Source organism: Balaenoptera ricei, chromosome 14, assembly GCF_028023285.1.
Source record: "Balaenoptera ricei isolate mBalRic1 chromosome 14, mBalRic1.hap2, whole genome shotgun sequence".
Classification (NCBI taxonomy): domain Eukaryota; kingdom Metazoa; phylum Chordata; class Mammalia; order Artiodactyla; family Balaenopteridae; genus Balaenoptera; species Balaenoptera ricei.
Genome location: NC_082652.1, coordinates 18,331,771 through 18,356,289, shown reverse-complemented (window position 1 = coordinate 18,356,289; position 24,519 = coordinate 18,331,771). Strand labels below are relative to the sequence as shown.

Genomic DNA, 24,519 nt, shown 5'->3' with positions numbered 1-24,519 from the left:
AAATAAAGACAGACCTTCTACATTTCATCAGACTCATGATGGGGTGACAATAGGTGCCGCTCAAGCTGCCTGGCTTAAGGGGTATATTTAAAAATTCTTCAATGTCCACAAAAATCTCTAAAATGCATGTACACCATCTTTACCATTTCTAACAGTTTATTCAAACCCCTTCCAACCATATAATGAAAAGTTATGGGATTTCAATCAAAGACAAACTGGGAGTCAAAGAGTGTAGTGGTTAAGAGGGTTGGCTCTGGAGACAAGCAGTCCAGGGTTTGAACCCCAACTCTGCCACTTCTTGCACAATGATCTCAGGCAAGTTATTTCTCTGAGGGTCCTCATCATGGATCAAATGGGAAGAACAACACATCTCAGGGTGGTGAGGATATAAAGAGTAAGTGAAGTTCCTTGCATATAGTAATATTTCCAAATTATTTTGTTAAGTACCATTCAAATATTTTCAAGAGTCCACTGAAATCATGGCCACTAGAGAAAGTTTTTGATTCCTAATACATGAAACACTGAATGTTTCACATGAACCTTTCTTACTACAGTGAAAAATCTCAGTGGAGTTTTCAGGTAGTTGAACTCAGAGTAGGATATGAACTAGATTCACTTAAAAAAAAAAAAGGTAAACTATTTATTGAATACTAAGATTTGATCACAGTTAGTCAAATGTTTGCCATGAAATAAAACAGAAAATTATTCAATGAAGTACAACTATGTCAGTACTACTAAGCCATTCTAAAAAACAAAGATTGGAAACACCAAGATGAAGGATCCCTGCAAAGATACATAACAACTTTGCTTTTTGCAGTATGGTACTACGACTAATGACACACATACAAAAAGACTGTTCGTTTTGAAGATTACCTTTGCTTTTCACGTATCATTCAGAGGATTCACAATCTTCTTGGAGGAAATTAAACAGGAACAAGACAACAAGGATTTAACACACACTAAGCAAGGCTCTATGTTAATCACCTTAACATCATGAATCAGAATCCCATGGAGAGAATATCAGAATGTTAACAACACAGTAAAATCCAAATCGAGTTTGTATGACTGAGGGTGGGTGAAGCCCTTCCAGTTTATCTGAACGTTTTATTCCAGGGCTTCTTAACCTGGGTTCTAGGAACACAACCAATGGGCTTCAGAAATGTCTATAACCCCTCTGAGAAATCTTAACATAAATTCTGTGTGAAAGAGTTAAGCATGTGTGCATTTTCTGGGAAAAAGGCCTGAGCATTCATCAGAATCTCAAAAGGGTCACTTCCCTGGTGGCACAGTGGTTAAGAATCCACCTGCCAATGCAGGGGACACAGGTTCGATCTCTGGTCTGGGAAGATCCCACATGCCACGGAGCAACTAAGCCTGTGCACCACAACTACTGAGCCTGCGCTCGAGAGCCCACGAACCACAACTACTGAGCCCACGTGCCGCAACTACTGAAGCCCGCGCCCCTAGGGCCCGTGCTCCACACAAGAGAAGCCACCGCAATGAGAAGCCACTGCAACGAGAAGCCCGAGCACCGCAATGAAGAGTAGCCCCCGCTCGCCTCAACTAGAGAAAGCCTGCGCACAGCAACGAAGACCCAACACAGCCAAAAATAAATAAATAAATTAAAAAAAAAAAAAAAAAGAATCTCAAAGGGATCCCCAACCCTAAAGGTAACTCTTTTACTAGGGCTTTGCAGAAAAGGCAGCACAAATTCCCAGCTGCTCAAGTTCAGAACATTGCAAGGTAGCCTAATTATATTCACAACAGGAAGGAAGTGACTCAAGTCTCTGTAGATTAGGCATATGAGACAACAACTAAAAAGATACAATGGAAGAGAAAATGTTCTGAAATGCACAAAACGCCGGAGAAGTGCAAGACAGTATTTATTATTTAGTTGAGTATTTAGTGTGGCAATGGAGATGCAGTTTTCCTTTGCCCCATACCATCCACTGAGAAGCAAAGAAAATGCATTTCAACAGGAAGTTTGAATCTAAATTCATGTGAATCAAACATCACAGAAAGTTCAGCTGAAAACAGGCAAGAAAATAAGGAAGTGGAACAAATAACATTTTTAGAGAATACAATGGAGTTCGTATAACACACTAACTTGGCTTCTGAAACACTTCTTTTTAAACTCCTCCACCCGTCTCCCTATCTTCAAAGGAAACTGGTAACCCCACTTACAGTATACAGGCCGTGAAATAACCACATAAGGTTTGAGTTATCATAATACTATTTAAAATCAGTCTCCACTTCCATAGGACAAGATGAAGTTCTGAACAGTTGCAAAAACACTGGTGCTCCTTTCGTTAAGATCGTTTATTGGACGCTATTGCGCCAAAGAAGCCATCTTACCTTTTGAATTACTTCAAATTCAAAGCAGATAAATCCAAACACTGAAAACAGCATAGAGACCTGTCAACCCAGTTCCAACCGCTAAGATGGATCTGAACTCTAAATCTGAAAACTATGCATGGGAGGAATGGTTTTGGCCTTTCAATGCTCCCATATGCCTCTACTGCCTGAATGCACAAATGGGTATACTTGCCCGTGATTTGGTGTGTGTTTGCTTTGTAAGCTGTGATTAATGTATGATTTAGAAATTCAACTATAGCTTTAAGGGACTGTAAAGGTTCTGTACACAGTACAAAAAAGAAAAAAAACCGCCTTAAATGAGATGATCCTCATTGAGTCTCCCTACCTCTGAGCACTGTACTCCCAATTATCCTCATCGGAAAAATGAGGAAATCAAGACTCGGCCAAATGAAGTCACTAGCCCAAGGTCACCCAGAGGCAAAATTTAGTTTGAACTCAGCTCGTTCAGATCTCAGAACTTGAAACCAGCATTGCCTCCTAAGTGCTGGGATCATTTGCAAGACCCCGACATCCTGGAGATTCTCCGCGGTGGAGTGGGAGTAGGGATGTCAGGAGCGGGGAACTCATCCATGGGGGTTCTCTGGCGAGTCCCACTGGAGGGAAGCGGCGAGTGTCGCCCACTCCAGGCAGGGCCCCAGGGCCCCCTCCTGGGGCGGGAGTCTGGGTAGCTGTGGGGAGGGGGCTGACACCTGCAGCCTCTGGGGGCCGCAGCCGGGAGGACGCTCGCATTTCACTTCTGTAACTGGCCTTCCTGCGGATTGCCCAAGCCCCTTCCTGTTGGGAAAGCGGCCCCGACCCCGCCGTTTCCCCGCCCGGCCTGGGACAGAGGGGACGAGAGGGAAGGAAGGGACGGGAGGGCGGCGACCCCCTGCCCGCTCCGGCTCTGACAGGCCCGGGACGGTCCCGCCCCAAGGCCGCCGAGGTTCCTCCTCGTCCCGACCCCAGGCATAGGGTGCAGAGCTCGACAGCCGGGACCCGCCCGGCCCGAGGGGGCGGCCCCGGGACAGGGGTCCCGGCCAGGAGAGCTGAAGGGAGCGGGCCCGGCTGGTGCGACTCACCCGGCCCGCTGCAGTCAGCGCACACCTCGCTGCTCCGGAGCCGCTTCGACATGGCTCCCGCCTCCCACCTGCCGGGAACCTGGTGGCCCGGGACAGCGAAGGCGGCGGCGGCGGCAGCGGCGGCGCTTCCGCTCTAACGGGTCCCCACGGTGGTGCTGGCTGCGGCGCCTCTCCCCTCAGCGCCTCACAGCCGCGGCGCAGCACGCACGCGCGGGGAGGCGCCCTTCGGCGACGGGCAGGTCATGTGACCGGAAAGGGCACGCTGCCTTGTCGCCATCTTGAGTGAGGGCAGGTGTCTTGTGTCCTACTTCCAAATTTCCTTGATTTGGTGTCTCCCTCTCTGGAAGAGACCTTCCTGAGGCAATCAATAGTCAAGTCATTTAGCATAACTTTGGCCAAGTTCACTTATTTATGCATTCCTTTATTCAGCAAATATTTATTCAGCATCTACTATGTTCCACACACTGCTCCAGGCACTGAAGAAGGAGCAGTGAGCCAAGAAGACGAAATTTCCTGTCTTTATGGAGCTTACATTCAACTGCACTAGATCTACAATAAGTAAAACAGGAATATGTTAGATGTTTCCTTATGCTGCAGTTTTAATCTCATCTGCAAAATGGAGATAATGTGTATCTACCCGTAGCCCATGATTTGCTTTTGTATAGCCTGTTACTTAAAAATGATTTTTACATTTTTAAAGGGTTGTAAAGAAGAAAAAGGAGAGGAGGGATAGGATGAAGAATATTCAACAAAACATATATGACGTGCAAAGCTAAATATTTACTGTCTGGCTAAGGACAAATGGGATAATTTACAGAAGAGTGTGGTGTGCCTGCCCCATAGTAAGCCCTCAATAATAGTAGCTCCTATTATTATAGGAATTTTTTTTTTTTTTTTGGCTGACTTGGGTCTTTGTTGCTGCGCACGGGCTTTGTCCAGTTGCGGTGAGCGGGGGCTACTCTTCCTTGCGGTGCGCGGGCTTCTCATTGCGGTGGCTTCTCTTATTGTGTAGCATGGGCTCTAGGCATGCGGGCTTCAGTAGTTGTGGCTTGCAGACTCAGTAGTTGTGGCTAGCGGGCTCCAGAGCGCAGGCTCAGCAGTGTTGGCGCACGGGCTTAGTTGCTCCGCGGCATGTGGGATCTTCCCAGACCAGGGCTCAAACCCGTGTCCCCTGCATTGGCAGGCGGATTCTTAACCACTGCGCCACCAGGGAAGCCCTAGAATTTGATATCACTATTATTTTCTAATCACAACTATTTTTTTTTTGTCTTGAGGATAAGAATAGATAATCTAACTCACAGGATGGTGTGAGATAAACACAATGATATGAGTTTAAGCAGCGTGAAGAAGAGCAGAGATGTGACCCTAATGCTAATGAATATTGTATGTATTATATGTAAACACAACCATGATCTCCCTTCAGCAAATATTCCATGCCTATTGTGGGCCAGGTACTGTTTTAACTTTAGGTACTCTGGTGAGCAGTCATCGTGGAGTTTTCCGACTAATGAATTAAGAGAAATGTTCAGTAAACATAGGATGATGAAGAGAAAGAAAATTAAATTGCACAAGGCTTCTGAAAAGATAGAAGTCCTGGAAGAGGTCTCAGAAGCACTGGTCTTTGGTTCATCTCTCCATTTTTATAAATGTGTGGTATGGGCATAACCACATAATTCCCACACATTCCACAGTTAGAGCCTCTGGGTTCCATCCTGATGCTCCTGCATCCTGTTTTGGTTTGCAGACTAACAAATCTTCTGGACTCAACACATGTGGAGAATGGATTAGGCCAGGATTCTTGAACAGCTGTTGTTTCAGGCATCTGAAAAGCTGGATGTGCACGAGCAGGGAAGGCAGAGGGTATGCTTTCAGGATGCATTAAATAACTTTGCCCAGTTATGTGGTCTAGTTGTAGACAGCTGTGCAGAAAGCTCAGGCTGGTGAGTAGCTGTAAGTTGACTTGGTTCTTCATTGAATCAAGGAGTTATAGTGTCTTAGGTTGAAACCCAAAGAATGAACTTAATAGTGGCTGACTGTGGTCAAGTCTAAGTATTATCTATTAGTCCTTTTGGCCATAACCCCAAATTCAAATGGTTAGCTTCAAAAATAGATGACATTCATATGTGGAATAAACCACCACCTTAGGTAACTTTGAATCATAACCCAGTTTGGAGTTCAGGTAGAACAGTGCTTCTCAGTGAGGGGTGGGGGGTGGATTTTCATCCTCCAGGGGACATTTGGCAATGTCTGGAGACATTTTGGGGGTAGTGTTACTGGCATCCAGTGGATAGAATGGCCAGGGATGCTGCTCAACATCCTACAAGGCACAGGACAAGTCCCACAGAAAGAATTATGTGGTTCACATCTTCCTTTCCAATTTGGGTTCCTTTTATTTCTTTTTCTTCTCTGATTGCTGTGGCTAGGACTTCCAAAACTATGTTGAATAAAAGTGGTGAGAGTGGGCATCCTTGTCTTGTTCCTGATTTCAGAGGGAATGCTTTCAGCTTTTCACCATTAAGTATGATGTTAGCTGTGGGTTTGTCATATATGGCCTTTATTATGTTGAGGTATGTTCCCTTTATGTAGTATTCAACAATGGAATACTACTCAGCCATTAAAAAAAAAATGAAATTTTGCCATTTGCAGCAACATGGATGGACCTGGAGGTCATTATGCTAAGTGAAATAAGTCAGAGAAAGATAAATACTGTATGATATCACTTACACATGGAATCTAAAAAATACAACAAACTTGTAAATATAACAAAAAAGAAGCAGATTCACAGATATAGAGAGCAAACTACTGGTTACCACTGGGGAGAGGGGGAGAGGGGTAATATAAGGGTAGGGGAGGAGGCACAAACTATTGGGTGTTAGACTCAAGGATGTATTGTACAACACTGGGAATATAGCCAGTATTCAGTAAAAAATGTAAATGGAAAGCAACTTTTTAAAAAAATTTTTATTTATTTATTTTTGGCTGTGTTGGGTCTTCGCTGCTGCGCGCGGGCTTTCTCTAGTTGCAGCGAGTGGGGGCTACTCTTCGTTGCAGTGCATGGGCTTCTCATTGTGGTGGCTTCTCATTGCGGAGCACGGGCTCTAGGCGTGCGGGCCTCAGTAGTTGTGGCACGCGGGCTCAGTAGTTGTGGCTCGCGGGCTCTAGAGCACAGGCTCAGTAGTTGCAGCACACGGGCTTAGTTGCTCCGTGGCATGTGGGATCTTCCCAGACCAGGGATAGAACCGGTGTCCCCTCCATTGGCAGGCGGATTCTTAACGACTGCGCCACCAGAGAAGCCCCGGAGGGCAACTTTTTAAAATTGTATAAAAAATAAAAATAAATAAAAGTAAAAAATAAATAAATTAAATTAAAAAGAATCAGAGCTACCAGAATAGCAAAAAAAAAAAAAAAAAAAAAAAAATTATGTGCTTCAAAATGTGCTGAAGTTGAGAAATCCTGAGATAGAACCATCCTCTTATTGTGCAACTATTTAATGCCACTTCTCCAGAGTTTATAATTCCCCCCTGAAAATTGTTTGGTGTTGCCCACTTCCAAAATGGCTCCTGACCAATCGTGGAAGCATCTGCCCAGGTCCAAAAAGGCTAGGGAGTCAGTTACTAGAATGGTTTGGTCCAGGCGCCTGTTGTCACCCGGTGACCACAGAGCCGGTGGAAGAGGCCCAGTTGTGGACCGAACCATATGAGAAAGCTGGAGCAGGGGGAAAGGGGGTGATGAAGGGTAGACCGAATTTTCCATGTAGAGATTCTGGGCTAAAGAAGAGAGTTTTAGCTCTGTTTTGGGCATTACTGTGTTTCCCGATGTGGACTTGCAGGTGTGTGGGGTTGGGCGGACCCCGGACCAGGTGGTTGTCCTCTCCTCCCCCCCGCCACGGCGCGCGGTGGTTCGCTCCCCGCACTTCCCTGTTTGGGGCAGTTCTGCTCGCAGAAGTCGGTTCGGGAGCTGTCACCGCGGGCGGGAGCGCGGCGGGGCGGGGTGGGCGCGGCCGACCCCGTCCCCGACCCGGCCCGCGATCGCCGACCTCCCGCGCGTGCCCCTCACCTGGCCAGCTAGTCCCCCTTGCCTAGTACCGCGCCCCTCGCTCGCTCACCTGGTTCTCTCGCTCGCCGGCCGCCGGGCGGGCGGGCGCCGGAGACCCTGCCGGTGCTGAGGCTTGGCAACCGGGCTGTGAGGGCCCGGCTGCGGCCTCCTCGCCATGTCCTCTGCCCGCGACGCTAGCGGCCACTTCCCTTTGCACGTCCTGGTCTGGAACAACGACTACCGGCAGCTGGAGAAGGAGCTGCAGGGCCAGGTGAGGGGCGAGGCGGGGGTCCGCCCCCGGCGAGAGGAGGGGGGAGTCGGGGGTCGCATCGCCTCCCTGAGCCCATCTCCAGCCCTCTGCCCTCGGGGCCCCGCAGACCCCTTCCACTCTGCAATCGTGGGATAATAATAATAATAATAATAATAATAATAATAATAACAACAACAACAGAACATGTATTGAGTGTTTAATGTGTTCCAGGCCCTGTGTCGAGGTTTTATATATATTATCTCTCTTAGCCTTTCCAACAACCCTAGGAGGTAGGTACTATCGTTAAATTTGACAGAGTAGGAAACTGAGGCTCTCAGAGGTTATGTGCCTTACACAAGGTTCCTCACCTAGTAAATACCAAATCAGGATTTTTAACTCTGGCCAGCTGGCTCCAGCGTGCACCGTCTTAACCAATTAGGCCTGACTCTCCCCAAAATGTATGAGCGACACACACCTGTCACCCCACCCATCCTTTTTGTAAGGAAGGGCTTGGTTGGGTTTGGAGTCCAGGTTCTAACTTGCCCTGTGACCTTGGGCAAGGCATTTTCCTTCTCTGGCCCACGTCCACTTATTTGTAGAATGAAGGTGTTGATACCCATGTGGGCAAATCTTGTACTTGACTATTATCAATAGGTCAAGTTTGAGAATCACTGGTGCACAGCATCCTTAAAATCACTTTCTGTTCTAAAGTGCTTTGATTCCTTACCTTTTATTTATTCCCATCTTTATAAGCAGTGGTTCTCAGTTGGGAGTGATTTCATCCCTCATCCCACACATCTAGTAATTAATGGAGACTTTTTTGGTAGTTACAAGTGGGGAGTGGGTGTTACTGGAATCTAATGGGTAGAGGCCAGGGAAGCTGCTCAATATCCTATAATGCACAAATGCGTAAGACACCCCCCTCCCCACCTAAGATTTATTTGTCCCAAAATGTCAGTAGCATTTCGCTTGAGAAACCCTGCCTTAAAGGCATCCCAGCAATTCTGGGAGGTATTGGTATCCTCAAATTACAAACTAACAGACTTAGCAGTTAGGAAGGGGATTTGTAATTATTTGGTATAATTGTTCTGGTTGACTTCATTTTATCCAGTGTGCTAAAGTTCTGGTTTTTGAATGGCTCCAATTTGATGCTGTAATTGTCAAATTTTAGAGGAAAAGGGGCATTGGTTTTCTTATGGTTGGCAAAAATTGAGCAAGGTCAGCATCCCCCCATTTGATGAACGGTTACTGCTAAGTGTGTTCTTGTACCTTGACGTCTCCCTTTTAAGTCTGTTGAGCACCCACTGGAAGTCAAAAGTTGCTCTTTTTTCATTTAAATTCTCTATCCCGACAGAATAAACTTTCGTTGTAAGAGTCATTGCTCTTAATTAGATCATGCCCCCAGAGTAAATGATTCACCATTAGGCATTGCAGTATACCTGATGATTTAATTCCCTTTCTCTTACTAAACGTGGCTCAGAGAGAATCCTCCATGATTTTGCTCTCAGCTTTCAGTCTCACCTTGGACACTTCAAAAATGACCGGACAGTCTTGTTTTTAGGTCTGCTATGTTTTGCTTCTGCACTTCCTCGGTATCGGGGCCACCCAACTTCTTACGAAATATTGAGATAAAGTACAAGGAAAGTCACAAAACTAAAATCCTATTTGATAGAGAGGTTCATCATTGTCCTTAAACCACACACACGTTCAATACTGATTTCTGAAAGCAGCAGGCTTTCTGTTCATTGGAGTGAGGAAAAGAGTTTAAATGAAGCGCAGTCTTTCTTTATAGAAAAACTTGTTCGATAAGACCAAGTCTTGGTTTATAATCTACAGTGTGGCATGGTTGAATTATTTCTTTTTCCTGCAAGCTGTGATAGACATGTTCATCGAAAGTTCGCTGTGCCTCTTACCTTGAAAAACATTAAGGACATTTGCGATTAGAGAATTATAACTTTGCAGCAGGTTGTCCTGGAGTAAATTGATCTTTAATGCCTTTGACTGGCAAGGAGGTCAGGAAAGAATATTCATCTGTGCTAATTATTTGGTTTTGACTTTGTTATTGGTTATCACTGTAGGTCATTCCACAGGATCCTGTTTTCTCTGGGGAAGGGATAGTTGAAGTGTATTCAGGAAGAACATCTTGACCGTGGAAGCTTGACTGTCATGACCACGCAATCCAATTTTGATCCTGAAACTTGGCCATTGAAGGGGTGGACATGGGGCTGGCTTCAAGGGTGTGTGACCTGGCAGTTGCACAGGGCCTTGTGCTCAGAAGTGGCTGGTGCTTGGTGTTTTGCTTTGTTTTGTTTTGGCTGCGCTGTGTGGCATGCGGGATCTTAGTTCTCCGACCGGGGATCGAACCCGTGCCCCCTGCAGTGGAAGCGTGGAGTCTTAACCAGAGGACCACCAGGCAGGGAAGTCCCTCATGCTTGGTTTAATGCTCTGCAGTTATCGTCTTGAAATTCTTAATTTTTTTTTTTTTTTTTGAATAAGGGGCCTTGCATTTTGATTTTTCTCTGGGTCCTACAAATTATGTAACTGCTTCAGGGTCAAGAAGTTGATAATTGATGTCATTAAAGTACAAGGCAGGGAATATTTTGCTGCTTTCATATTTATCGAGATCCTCTGTTAATTACGAAACAGCTGCCTACACCTGTGCCTTGGAGGCAGTTAGGTTAATGGCCAGTGCTATCGCAGGTTAGGTTGTGAGCTTGGGTGCTTAATTTACCCTTGCCGAATTGGTTCATCACCTGTCAAAACGCGGTATTTTGCTATTTTGCCAGGCACCGTGCTGAAATGTTTTATGTGAAGTTTTAGATTTAATTCTCACATCAGGGGTGAGTGCTATTGTGATTCCCATTTCACAGATGAGGAAACAGAGGTGGAGAGGTTCAGTCACCTGCTGACCCAGTAGTCGAACCAGGATGTCAACCCAGAAAGTCACAGTCTGCTTTAATCCTGTATTCTTAACCCTTCCCCTTTACTTCTTTCAGTGAAAGTGCCTCCATTTCAGGATTCTGGAGAACGAAGCAGAGAACAGATCAGAAAGCAAAGGCACTTAGTAAATGGGAGCAGTACATTTACCATACTTGCTGCTGCTGTTATTATAATCATCCTGGGAATGTAGCTTCTTTTATGTATGTTCCAATTTTTCTACAAAGAACACGTATTGGTTGCATAATTAAAAACAAAAAAATTCTTATCACCCCAGCAATAAAACCAGCTGTTTCACTTGAGGCTTTGTTTGCCAGTAACTTTCTGCTGTCCGTTCCTTCATTCCTTCCATCCCACGAGTGAGACGTGAAGCAGGCACACTGGTAGCTGTAAGAATTTTATTTTGTTCTAGGAACAGTGACCCAGAAAGAATCAAGTTTATCCAGATGAAGAGGATAAGCACGTGTTTCTGAGTGTGAGTGAGTCAGCCCCAGTGCCACCGTCTTGCTAATAGCTGGGGTTCACTGCTTGTGTAACTTTGCCAGTGATGAGATTGTTTCACGCTTTCAGCGTTTACTCAGCAGAGGCACTTTATTAAGTGCCTCTTTAACCCATCAGCTCTACTGCCTTTAATATTCAGCGGGGCCTTGAAGTTGGTTGGTGCAGTTGAAATGATTTGTGTTATGGTTATGTCATTTGTCACTTAGCCAGAGAGGTCTGTTCAACATCTTTTGGCCTTCCTGCTGATGCTGGGAGAATGAATGAAAATTTAAGGGGACAAATGCAAAGGTCAGTCAGTGCACCTTAGCAGGGGAGAGAAAGCCCTGGGATCGGGTTGGGTGGAGGGTGGCAGATGATGCCTGACTCCAGGGCCAGCCCCCGGTTAGGGTGCCAGCAGTGAAAGCACAAAATCTGGGCAAGAGGAAGAGGATGTTCTAGGCAGCAGCAGTGCCCGGAGCCTGACAGGGAACCACCCTGGGGTTCTCACCCCAGCCCGGGGCAAGGCTGGGTGAGGCCACCGGGCACACGTTCAAGCCAGTGCCTGTCGGCTAGAGGCCCGCTGTGAACCAGAGCCTTGCATCCAAGGGGAAGAGCCTGGAGCCTCCTCTCAGCTGCTCCTCCTCAGCCCTCAGGGGCTCAGGCTCACCTTAGGAACCAGGCCTGTATGGCTACCTCCCCCCGACCCCCGACTCGGAGTGGGAGAACCAGCTCAGGCCACAGCCGCAGAGGACCAGGGCGGTCTGAGGGTGCACAGGAATGAGGGCGGTTGACTCTCTCAAGCGAATGGAGGGCTGCTTAGCAGCCTCTTGCCCGAGGCCTCCCCAGGAGGCCCCTGTGAGAGTTTCTGAAGCTCTGGCTGTGCGCTAGGGACCAAGGCTCAGAGGGGTTGAGTAATCCGCCCAAGGCTAGTGAGGGGTCCGGAAGTGGGCCCGCTTGTCTGGCTCTGCAGCCCGCACTCAGCTGCGCCTTGACTGCGGCTGGAGGACAGTGGACTGGCAAAGAGGGCTTGGACAAGAAAAGTCGGTGGGCTTACATTATCACACAAGGAGACGTGTAGAAATCTCATTCCTTTTCTTCTTTTGGGGCATGATGATAGTTAAGAGGGTGGGGATTTTTAATTTGGTACGGCTCATGACTGAAGAAACTTAAAGGAAAAACGTACATAGTCAGCTTCGACAGTGAATTCCAGTTAAATTCTGAAAGCTCTTGCTCACTAAACTAACGTCATTAGTTGAAGACCCTAAGCTCCACTATTAACTGTAAGGAAATTTGAACAAATCCCTTTTAGGGAGAAAGTGACGGCTTATATGAAACTATGTAATGTAGGTGTATGATAATAAGTGCTGGCTCTTCCAAGTGCTTTCTATGGGGGTTAGGCTTGTGCCTTTGCCCTTGTAAGAACTTTGTAAGGTAGGTGGGTTTTTTGTTTTTTTTTTTAATCCCGTTTTACAAGGGAGCAAACTGAAGCTCAAGAGAAATTAAGCAACTCGTCAAACAGCATATAGACGGTAGATTCGTTTTATGTCTTACATAAAACACATACATATGTTGATTTTCAAACATCTTTATTGAGATATAATTCACTTATGCAATTCACTCATTAAAGTATATTATTCACTGTTTTTTAGTATATTCAGAGTTGTGTGACTGTCACCACTATCACATTCCAGAACATTTTCATCACCCCAGAAAGAAACCCCACACCCATTAGCTGTCATTCCCTATTTCCCCCCAACCCCTTCAGCCCCAGGCAACCATTAAGCTGTTTGCTATCTGTACAGATTTGCTTATTCTGGACAATTTCATGTAAATGCAATCATACAATATGTGGCCTTTTGTGTTTGGCTTCTTTAACCTAACATGATATTTTCAAGGTTCATCCATGTTGTGGAGGTATTAGTACTTCATTCCTTTTAATGGCTGAGTAATATTCCATTGTATGTATAGAGCACATTTTGTTTATTCATTTGCCAGTTGATGGACATTTGTTTTTTCCCACCTTTGGGCCATTATGAATAATGCTGCTGTGCATATCTGTGTGCAAGTTTTTGTGTGGTTGTATATTTTTATTTTTCTTGGGTAAACACCTGCAAGTGGAATTGCTGGGTCTTATAGTAATTCTATGTTTAACTTTTGGAGGAACTGCCAACTCTTTTTCAAATTGACTGCACCATTTTACATTCCCACCAGCAGTGTATGAGGGTTCTAGTTTCTCCACATCCTTGTCAACACTTGTTATTGTCTGTCTTTTTGATTGTAGCCATCCTAATGGGGGTGAGGTATTATCACTTTGTGGTCTTGTGTTGCATTGCCCTAATGATTAGTTATGTTGAGCATCTTTCATGTGCTTATTGGGCATTGGCATATCTTCTTTGAAGAAATGTCTATTTAAATCCTTTGCCCATTTTAAAACTGGATTATTTGTCTTTTTATTCTTGAGTAGTTAGAGTTCTTCATATATTCTGGATACTAGCCCCTTATTAAGCATATGACTTGCAAATATTTTCTTCCATTCTTTAGGTTGTCTTTTTACTTTCTTTATGTCATTTGAAGTACAGCAGTTTTCAGTTTAGATGGAGTGTAATTTATCTTTATTTTCTTTTGTCTCTTATGCTTTTGGTGTTGTATCTGAGAAGGTTTTGCTTAACGCAAGTTCACAAAGATATAATCCTATGTTTTCTCCTAAGAGGTTTAGTGTTTTAGCTCTTACATTAGGTTTTTGATCAACTTTGAGCTAATTTTTGCATATGGTATATACAGTACTTAATTCTTTTGCATGTGGATATCTATCTAGTTGTTCAAGCACCATTTGTTGAAAAGATTATTCTTTCCTCATCGAGTTATTTTGGTGCCCTTGTTGAAAATCAGTTGACCATAGATGTATAAGTTTATTTCTGGACTCTAGATTGTATTCCATTGATTTATATGTCTGTCCTTTTGCCAGTACCACACTGTCTTGATTGCTGTAGCTTTGTGTAGTAAGTTTTGAAATTGGGAAGTGTGAATCCTCAAATTTTACTCTTTGTTTCAAGATGGTTTTGGCTATTCTGGGTTCCTTGCATTTCCTATGAATCTTAGTATAAACTTGTTCGTTTCTGCAGAAAGTCAGCTGGAATTTTGATAGAGATTGCATTGACTCTGTAGCTCAGTTTAGGGAGTTTTGACATGTTAAAATATTAAGTCTTCTGAACCATGAACGTGGGATGCTTTTCCATTTATTTAGATCTTAATTTCTTTCAACAATGCTTTATGGTTTTCAGAGTATGAGGTTTATACTTCTTTTGTTGCTTATTCCCAAATGTTTTATTCTTTTCAGTGCTGTTGTAAAAGGAATTTTTAAAAAACGAATTCATTCATTCATTCATTTTTGGCTGCATTGGGTCTTTGTTGCTGCATGCAGGCTTTCTCTAGTTGCAGCGAGCGGGGGCTACTCTTTGTTGCGGTGCACGGGCTTCTCATTGCGGTGGCTTCTCCTGTTGCAGAGCATGGGCTCTAAGCGCGCGGGCTCAGTAGTTGTGGCCCACAGTGTTAGTTGCTCTGCGGCATGTGGGATCTTCCCGGACGAGGGCTTGAACCCGTGTCTCCTGCATTGGCAGGTGGATTCTTAACCACTGTGCCACCAGGGAAGCCCCGTAAAAGGAATTTTTAAAGTTTCATTTTTGAGTTGTTACACGTGTATAGATATACAATTGATTTTTCTGTATTGCTCTCGTATCCTGCAGCCTTGCAGAACTCATTAGTTCTAATAGTTTTTAAGTCGATTTCTTAGGATTTTCTATATATGAGATCATGTTGTCTGTGAGTAGAGATAGTTTTATGTCTTCCTTTCCAATCTGGATGCCTTTTATTTATTTTTCTTGCCTTATTGCCTTGGTTAGAACCTCTAGTACAATGCTGAATAGAAGTGATGAAAGAGAACATTCTTGTCTTGTTCCTATCTTAGGAGGAAAGCATCCAGTCTTTCACCATTAAATATGATGTTAGCTATGGGGTTTTCACAGGCAGATGCTGTTTGAGGAAGTTCCCTTCCATTCCTAGTTTGTTGAGTGTTTTTTTATCATGAAGGGGTGTGGGATTTTGTGAAATGCTTTTTCTGCATTGTTTTAGTCCATTTGAGCTGCAGTAACAAATATGATAGAGTGGATAGTTTATAAACAATAGAAATTTATTTCTTATAGTTCTGGAGCCTTGAAGTCCAAGATCATGGTGCCAGCAGGTTTGGTGTGGTGGCTGCTGAGGGCTCTCCTCCTGGTTCATAGCAGGTGCCTTCTCACTGTGTCCTAACATGGTAGAAGGGGGTTAGCAAGCTCTCTGGAGCCTCTTTTATAAAGGCACTAATTCCATTCATGAGGGCTTCACTCTCATGATCTAAGCACTTCCCAAAGGCCCCACTTCCTAATACCATCATCTTTAGAGGTTAGGATTTCAACATACAAAGTTTGGGTGGACACTTCACCTTCAGACCACAGCATGCATTTATCGAGATGGTCATGTGTTTTTTATTTTATTTTATTCTATTGATACGCTGTGTTACATGAATTGATTGTCAGATGTTAAGCCACCCTTGGCATTTGTGGGATAAACTCATTTGGTCATGGTGTACAATAGCCCTTTTTATATGTTGCTGAATTTACTTTGCTAGAATATTGTTGAGGATTTTTGTACCTATATTCATAAGAGATACTGGTCTCTGGTTTTCTTTTTTTGTGACGTGTTCACCATCAGGATAATACTGGGCTTATAAAATGAATTGGGAAGTTTTCCTTCCTCTTCTGTTTTTTTGGGTTTGTGAAGAATTGGTATTAATTCATTGAACGTTTGGTAGAATTCACCAGTGAAGCCATCTAGGCCTGAGGTTTTTTTCCTGGGAAGTTTTAAAATTACTGATTCAACCTCTTTTCTTGTTATAAATTTTTTTCAGGTTTTCTGTTTTTCCTAAGTCAGTTTTGCTAGTTTGTGGCTGTCTAGGAGTATGTGCATTTCATCTAAATTCTAATTTGTTGGCATACGGTTGTTCATAGCATTCATTTATAATACTTCTTATTTCTGTAGTGTTGTTAGTAATATCCCCTTTTTCATTCCTGATTTTGGTAACTTTAGTCTTCTCTCTTTTTTTTTCCTTGGTCAGTCTAGCTGAAATTTTGTCAATTTTGTTGATATTTTCCAAGAGCCAACTTTTGGTTTTGTTGATTTTTCTCTATTGATTTTCTATCCTTTTTTTCCACTAATTTCCACTCTAATTGTTATTCATCCATTGTTTTAAATCACACTGTCACCATAATATATTATATTATTCTTCCTTCCTTCTCTCCTTTCAAATGAGGAGAGGCACAGGAGGCTCTGAACAGTTAGGCAAAGTGTGCAGCTATGTGGCTCCGACATACAGTTTTCCCTGTGGTCCAAAACAGAAAAAAGTCAACAAAATATATTTGGCTTTGATTTTATACATCGTATCTTAATGGTTGCCCAGGAGCTTAGTCCGAGATGTTAGTTTTGTTCTGGGGTATGAATTAAAGTAAGTAGAGTTTCCCCTTTTGTGTGGTAAATATTGTTAAGCATCTCCTGTGTTGGGCAGTATGCTAACCCTAGCACCTTTCATGTAGTACATTGAACTTGCTGAGTAAGAAAACAGTATCTGTAAGAGACATGAAAGAAAATAATGAATTTGCTAATTATTTCTTTCCTAATAAACTTCAGCTTAGTTAATAGTTTAAAGCCATATTACTTTTTTTAAAGAACAATGATTTAATGCAAATCAGAGTCTACGGTGGCAGAAGCTAAGAAATATGAGACTCGGATCCTGCCCTTTGGACGCTTTGGTGAGATAGGCAGGCTGTCCCCTTGGGAAAAGTCAGGGAATCCCAGGAGGTGGTGTGGGCCCCGTTCCAGGAGACTTGTTGGCATTTCAGCACCTGAGAGAACGCTGAGGCCTGGGGTTGGTCCAGGAGGACGTGTGTTCACTTAGCAGAATGTCTTCGACCACTTCTATTTTTCCTCCGTAGCAGTTCCTGTCTTCACTCCACAATAGCCATAATACAATTAGCAAAACAGGGAAGCTCAGTAGCTGTTGGATAGTAGCTGCTTACCCACAGTCCCGCTTACCTTCCTTTCCTGTGGCCGATAGTGGCTTGTTCTGGATATCTCTGGAGGCTGCACAACAACTAGCATCTCAAATCAACATAAAGCACATTTTCTAAGCAGTATCATGGCACGTAAAAGTTTTTATATTCCAAAAGCCCCATGGCCGTTTCTTGTGTCCTTGGAAGAACATCCAGAGCCGTCTTTGGAAGGCAGCACCCAGTTGTTCAGACTGAGCTCTGGAGACCCAGCACAGGTGCCGGGAGGAGGGCCAAAATAGGAATGAAGAGTCAAAGCCAAATGGACATTTATCTGCAAATATGTCCACACACATGCCTGGTGGATCATGCTGGTTGTCTGTGGGACCCGTGGGTGCTGCTGCTTCGGGGCACTTGGAACTCAACACACAATAATGAGAGTGGTGTTTTGGTGGGAATCCAGCTAGAGAATGTAATTTTATTCTAACTCAAATTATCTTCTGTACTTTCGGTTTTGATTAAAGTCCTGCACTTCCTGTTCTTGACTTGAATGCTGAGATGTGCTGGAGAAGTCCCCCATGTTCCGCATCATAGGGTGGTTGCATTTCCATGAAAGCCCTTAGCCTTATTTAGTCTTAATTTTAAGTGCTGTTGTGTTGAGTGCCATTCGTGCTTAAGGTTGTGTTCAATGATCTGAGGCCTATAGCCAGTGTTTATGAGGCACTTAACTTTATAGAAAAAGGAACTGAGTAACTGTCATCTTTATGTATAGCTCCCAGAGTCATGTTTCAGTCTTGCCCACTTGCAAGCATTCATTTTCCCATATAGTGCTGTCATGATGTGCCAATACTATTTTTAATGTTTTTTTGAATTTTTTTATATTTTCATATAGCAGGTTCTTATTAGTTATCTATTTTATACATATTAGTGTATATATGTCAATCCCAATCTCCCAATTCATCCCACCACCACCACCATCCCCCTGCCATTTTCCCTCCCTGGTGTCCATACGTTTGTTCTCTACATCTGTGTCACTATTTCTGCCCTGCAAACCGGTTCATCTGTACCATTCTTCTAGGTTCCACATATATGCGTTAATATACGATATTTTTTCTCTTTCTGACTTACTTCACTCTCTCTGACAGTCTCTAGGTCCATCCACGTCTCTACAAATGACCCAATTTTGTTCCTTTTTATGGCTGAGTAATATTCCATTGCATATATGTACCACATCTTCTTTATCCATTCCTTTGTCGATGGGCATTTAGGTTGCTGCCATGACCTGGTTATTGTAAATAGTGCTGCAATGAACATTGGGGTGCATGTGTCTTTTTGAATTATGGTTTTCTCTGGGTATATGCCCTGTAGTGGGATTGCTGGGTCATATGGTAATTCTATTTTTAGTTTTTTAAGGAACCTCCATACTGTTCTCCATAGTGGCTGTATCAATTTACATTTCCACCAACACTGCAAGAGGGTTCCCTTTTCTCCACACCCTCTCCAGCATTTGTTGTTTATAGATGTTCTGATGAAGCCCATTCTAACTGGTGTGAGGTGATACCTCATTGTAGTTTTGATTTGCATTTCTCTAATCATTAGTGATGTTGAGCAGCTTTTCATGTGCTTCTCGGCCATCTGTATGTCTTCTTTGGAGAAATGTCTGTTTAGGTCTTCTGCCCATTTTTTTTTCTAATTTTATTATTATTTATTTTATTTATTTATTTTTGGCTGTGTTGGGTCTTTGTTGCCGTGCGCACTTTCTCTAGTTGCGGTGAACGGGGGCTACTCTTCGTTGTGGTGCGCAGGCTTCTCATTACAGTGGCTTCTCTTGTTGCAGAGCACGGGCTCCGGGTGCCCGGGCTTCAGGAGTCGTGGCTCACGGGCTTTGGAGCACAGGCTCAGTAGTTGTGGCGCATGGGCTTAGTTGCTCCGTGGCATGTGGGATCTTCCTGGACCAGGGCTCGAACCTGTGTCACCTGCATTGGCAGGCGGACTCTTAACCACTGCACCACCAAGGAAGCTTCCCCTGCCCATTTTTTGATTGGGTTGTTTGTTTTTTTAATATTGAGCTGCATGAGCTGTTTATATATTTTGGAGATTAATCCTTTGTCTGTTGATTCATTGGCAAATATTTTCTCCCGTTCTGAGAGTTGTCTTTTTGTCTTGTTTGTAGTTTCCTTTGCTTTGCAAAAGCTTTTAAATTTCATTAGGTCCCATTTGTTTATTTTTGTTTTTATTTCCATTACTCTAGGAGGTGGATCAAAAAAGATCCTGCTGTGATTTATGTCAAAGAGTGTTCTTCCTATGTTTTCCTCTAAGAGTTTTATAGTGTCCGGTCTTACATTTAGGTCTCTAATCCATTTTGAGTTTATTTTTGTGTATGGTGTTAGGGAGTGTTCTAATTTCATTCTTTTACGTGTAGCTGTCCAGTTTTCCCAGCACCACTTACTGAAGAGACTGTCTTTTCTCCATGGTATATCCTTGTCTCCTTTGTCATAGATTAGTTGACCATAGGTGCGTGGGTTTATCTCGGCTTTCTATCCTGTTCCATTGATCTATATTTCTGTTTTTGTGCCAGTACCATATTGTCTTGATTATTGTAGCTTTGTAGTATAGTCTGAGGTCAGGGAGTCTGATTCCTCCAGCTCCATTTTTTTCCATCAAGACTGCTTTGGCTATTTGGGGTCTTTTGTGTCTTCATACAAATTTTAAGATTTTTTGTTCTAGTTCTGTAGAAAATGCCATTGGTAATTTGATAAGGATTGCATTGAATCTGTAGATTGCTTTGGGTAGTATAGTCATTTTCACAATATTGATTCTTGCAATCCAAGAACATGGTATATCTCTCCATCTGTTTGTGTCATCTTTGATTTCTTTCATCAGTGTTTTATAGTTTTCTGAGTAAAGGTTTTCTTATTTATTTATTTATTTATGGCTGCGTTGGGTCTTCATTGCTGCGTGTGGGCTTTCTTTAGTTGCGTCGAGCAGGGGCTACTCTTCGTTGTGGTGTGCGGGCTTCTCATTGTGGCGGCTTCTCGTTGCGGAGCATGGGCTCTAGGCGTGCGGGCTTCAGTAGTTGTGACACGCGGGCTCAGTAGTTGTGGCGCATGGGCTTAGTTGCTCCGCAGCATGTGGGATCTTCCCGGACCAGGGTTCGAACCCGTGTCCCCTGCATTGGCAGGTGGATTCTTAACCACTGTGCCACCAGGGAAGCCCTGAGTACAGGTCTTTTACCTCCTTAGGTAGGTTTATTCCTAAGTATTTTATTCTTTTTGTTGCAATGGTGAATGGGATTGTTTCCTTAATTTCTCTTTCTGATCTTTCATTGTTAGTATATAGGAATGAAAGAGATTTCTGTGCATTAATTTTGTATCCTGCAACTTTACCAAATTCATTAATTAGCTCTAGCAGTTTTCTGGTGGCAGTTTTAGGATTCTCTATGTATAATATCATGTCATCTGCAAACAGTGACAGTTTTACTTCTTCTTTTCCAATTTGTATTCCTTTTATTTCCTTTTCTTCTCTGATGGCCATGGCTAGGACTTCCCAAACTATGTTGAATAATAGTGGTGAGAGTGGACATCCTTGTCTTGTTCCTGATCTTAGAGGGAATGTTTTCAGTTTTTCACCATTGAGAATGATGTTTGCTGTGGGTTTGTTGTATATGGCCTTTATTATGTTGAGGTAGTTTCCCTCTATGCCCACTTTCTGGAGAGTTTTTATCATAAATGGGTGTTGAGTTTTGTCAAAAGCTTTTTCTGCATCTATTGAGATGATCATATGGTTTTTCTTCTTCAATTTGTTAATATAGTGTATCACATTGATTGATTTGCATATATTGAAGAATCCTTGCATCCCTGGGATAAATCCCACTTGATCATGGTGTATGATCCTTTTAATGTGCTGTTGGATTCTGTTTGCTAGTATTTTGTTGAGGATTTTTGCATCTATATTCATCAGTGATATTGGTCTGTAATTTTCTTTTTTTTGTAGTATCTTTGGTTTTGGTATCAGGCTGATGGTGGCCTCATAGAATGAGCTTGGGAGTGTTCCTTCCTTTGCAATTTTTTGGAAGAGTTTGAGAAGGATGGGTGTTAGCTCTTCTCTAAATGTTTGATAGAATTCACCTGTGAAGCCATCTGGTCCTGGACTTTTGTTTGTTGGAAGATTTTTAATCACAGTTTCAATTTCATTACTTGTGATTGGTCTGTTCATATTTTCTGTTTCTTCCTGGTTCAGTCTTGGAAGGTTATACCTTTCTAAGAATTTGTCCATTTCTTCCAGGTTGTCCATCTTATTGGCATAGTGTTGCTTGTAGTAGTCCCTTATGATGCTTTGTATTTCTGCAGTGTCTGTTGTAACTTCTCCTTTTTCATTTCTTCTTTTATTGATATGAGTTCTCTCCCTCTTTTTCTTGATAAGTCTGGCTAAAGGTTTATCAGTTTTGTTTATCTTCTCAAAGAACCAGCTTTTAGTTTTATTGATATTTGCTATTGTTTTCTTTGTTTGTATTTCATTTATTTCTGCTCTGATCTTTATGATTTCATTCCTTCTGCTAACTTTGGGTTTTGTTTGTTCTTCTTTCTCTAGTTCCTTTAGGTATAAGTTTAGATTGTTTATTTGAGATGTTTCTTGTTTCTTGAGGTAGGCTTGTATTGCTATAAACTTCCCTCTTAGAACTGCTTTTGTTGCATCCCACAGGTTTTGGATCATCGTGTTTTCGTTGTAATTTGTCTCTAGGTATTTTTTTATTTCCTCTTTGATTTCTTCAGTGATCTCTGGGTTATTTAGTAACGGATTGTTTAGCCTCCATGTGTTTGTGTTTTTTTACATTTTTTTCCCTGTAATGGATTTTAATCTCATAGCATTGTGGTCGGAAAAGATGCTTGATATGATTTCGATTTTCTTAAATTTACTGAGGCTTGATTTGTGACCCAAGATGTGATCTATCCTGGAGAATGTTCTGTGTGCACTTGAGAAGAAAGTGTAATCTGCTGTTTTTGGGTGGAATGTCCTAGAAATATCAATTAAATTTATCTGGTCTGTTGTGTCATTTAAAGCTTGTGTTTCTTTATTAATTTTCTGTCTGTATGATCTGTCCATTGGTGTAAGTGAGGTGTTAAAGTTCCCCACTATTATTGTGTTACTGTCAGTTTCCTCTTTTATAGCTGTTAGCATTTGCCTCATGTATTGAGGTGCTCCTGTGTTGGGTGCATATATATTTATAATTGTTATATCTTCTTCTTGGATTGATCCCTGATCATTATGTAGTGTCCTTCCTTGTCTCTTGTAACATTCTTTATTTTAAAGTCTATTTTATCTGATACGAGTATTGCTACTCCAGCTTTCTTTTAATTTCCATTTGCATGGAATATGTTTTTCCATCCCCTCACTTTCAGTCTGTATGTGTCCCTAGGTCTGAAGCGGGTCTCTTGTAGACAGCATATATATGGGTCTTGTTTTTGTATCCATTCAGTAAGCCTGTGTCTTTTGGTTGGAGCATTTAATCCATTCACGTTTAAGGTAATTATCGATATGTATATTCCTATTACCATTTTCTTAATTGTTATGGGTTTGTTTTTGTAGGTCCTTTGCCTTTCTTGTGTTTCCCACTTAGAGAAGTTCCTTTAGCATTTGTTGTAGAGCTGGTTTGGTGGTGCTGAATTCTCTTAGCTTTTGCTTGTCTGTAAGGCTTTTGATTTCTCTGTCGAATCTGAATGAGATCCTTGCCGGGTAGAGTAATCTTGGTTGTAGGTTCTTCCCTTTCATCACTTTAAGTATATCATGCCACTCCCTTCTGGCTTGTAGCGTTTCTGCTGAGAAATCAGCTGTTAACCTTATGGGAGTTCCCTTGTATGTTATTTGTCATTTTTCCCTTGTTGCTTTCAATAATTTTCTTTGCCTTTAATTTTTGTCAGTTTGATTACTATGTGTCTCGGCGTGTTTCTCCTTGGGTTTATCCTGTATGGGACTCTCTGCGCTTCCTGGACTTGGGTGGCTATTTCCTCTCCCGTGTTAGGGAAGTTTTCGACTATAATCTTTTCAAATATTTTCTCTGGTCCTTTCTCTCTCACTTCTCCTTCTGGGACCCCTATAATGCGAATGTTGTTGCGTTTAATGTTGTCCCAGAGGTCTCTTAGGCTGTCTTCACTTCTTTTCAATCTTTTTTCTTTATTCTGTTCTGTGGCAGTGAATTCCACCATTCTGTCTTCCAGGTCACTTATCCGTTCTTCTGCCTCATTTATTCTGCTATTGATTCCTTCTAGTGTATTTTTCATTTCAGTTATTGGACTGTTCATCTCTGTTTGTTTGTTCTTTAGTGTTTGTTCTTTAATTCTTCTAGGTCTTTGTTAAACACTTCTTGCATCTTCTTCATCTTTGCCTCCATTCTTTTTCTGAGGTCCTGGATCATCTTCACTATCATTATTCTGAATTCTTTCTCTGGAAGGTTGCCTATCTCCACTTCATTTAGTTGTTTTTCTGGGGTTTTATCTTGTTCCTTCATCTGGTACAAAGTCCTCTGCCTTTTCACTTTGTCTATCTTTCTGTGAATGTGGTTTTCCTTCCACAGGCTGCAGAATTGTAGTTCTTCTTGCTTCTGCTGTCTGCCTCTGGTGGATAAGGCTATCTAAGAGGCTTGTGCAAGCTTCTTGATCAGAGGGACTAGTGGTGGGTGGAGGTGGGTGTTGCTCTGGTGGGCAGAGTTCAGTAAAACTTTAATCTGCTTGTTTGCTGATGGGCGGGGCTGGGTTCCCTCCCTGGTGGTTGTTTGGCCTGAGGCGACCCAGCACTGGAGCCTACAGCGCTGGAGCCTACCCGGCTCTTTGCTGGGGCTAATGGTGGACTCTCGGAGGGCTCACGCCAAGGAGTACTTCCCAGAACTTCTGCTGCCAGTGTCCTTGTCCCCATGGTGAGCCACAGCCACCTCTGTCCCGCCTCTGCAGGAGACCCTCCAACACTAGCAGGTAGGTCTGATTCAGTCTCCCCTGGGGTCACTGCTCCTTCCCCTGGGTCCCGATGCGCACACTACTTTGTGTGTGCCCTCCAAGAGTGGAGTCTCTGTTTCCCCCAGTCCTGTTGAAGTCCTGCAGTCAAATCCCGCTAGCCTTCAAAGTCTGATTCTCTAGGAATTCCTCCTCCCGTTGCCGGACCCCCAGGTTGGGAAGCCTGACATGGGGCTCAGAACCTTCACTCCAGTGGGTGGATTTCTGTGGTATAAGTGTTCTCCAGTTTGTGAGTCACCCATCCAGCAGTTATGGGATTTGATTTTATTGTGATTGTGCCCCTCCTACCGTCTCATTGTGGC

General features: G+C 43.0%; 2 protein-coding genes across 8 annotated transcripts in view; one reads left to right on the top strand and one right to left on the bottom strand.

Moving 5' to 3' along the window:
* The window catches only part of GIT2 (GIT ArfGAP 2), a 45,384-nt gene extending 41,765 nt beyond the window's left edge, over nt 1-3,619 (bottom strand). For all 7 annotated transcript variants that reach the window (XM_059895556.1, XM_059895559.1, XM_059895561.1 and 4 more), the window contains exon 1: nt 3,435-3,619. In XM_059895556.1, coding sequence (XP_059751539.1) covers nt 3,435-3,486 — 52 coding nt within the window. In that variant the 5' untranslated portion in view covers nt 3,487-3,619. The remainder of the gene's footprint in view (nt 1-3,434) is intronic.
* A 3,772-nt stretch (nt 3,620-7,391) lies between these two features.
* Nucleotides 7,392-24,519, top strand: part of ANKRD13A (ankyrin repeat domain 13A) — a 39,153-nt gene continuing 22,025 nt past the window's right edge. The window contains exon 1 of the mRNA XM_059895477.1: nt 7,392-7,740. Within this exon, the coding sequence (XP_059751460.1) occupies nt 7,645-7,740 (96 nt within the window). The 5' untranslated portion in view covers nt 7,392-7,644. The remainder of the gene's footprint in view (nt 7,741-24,519) is intronic.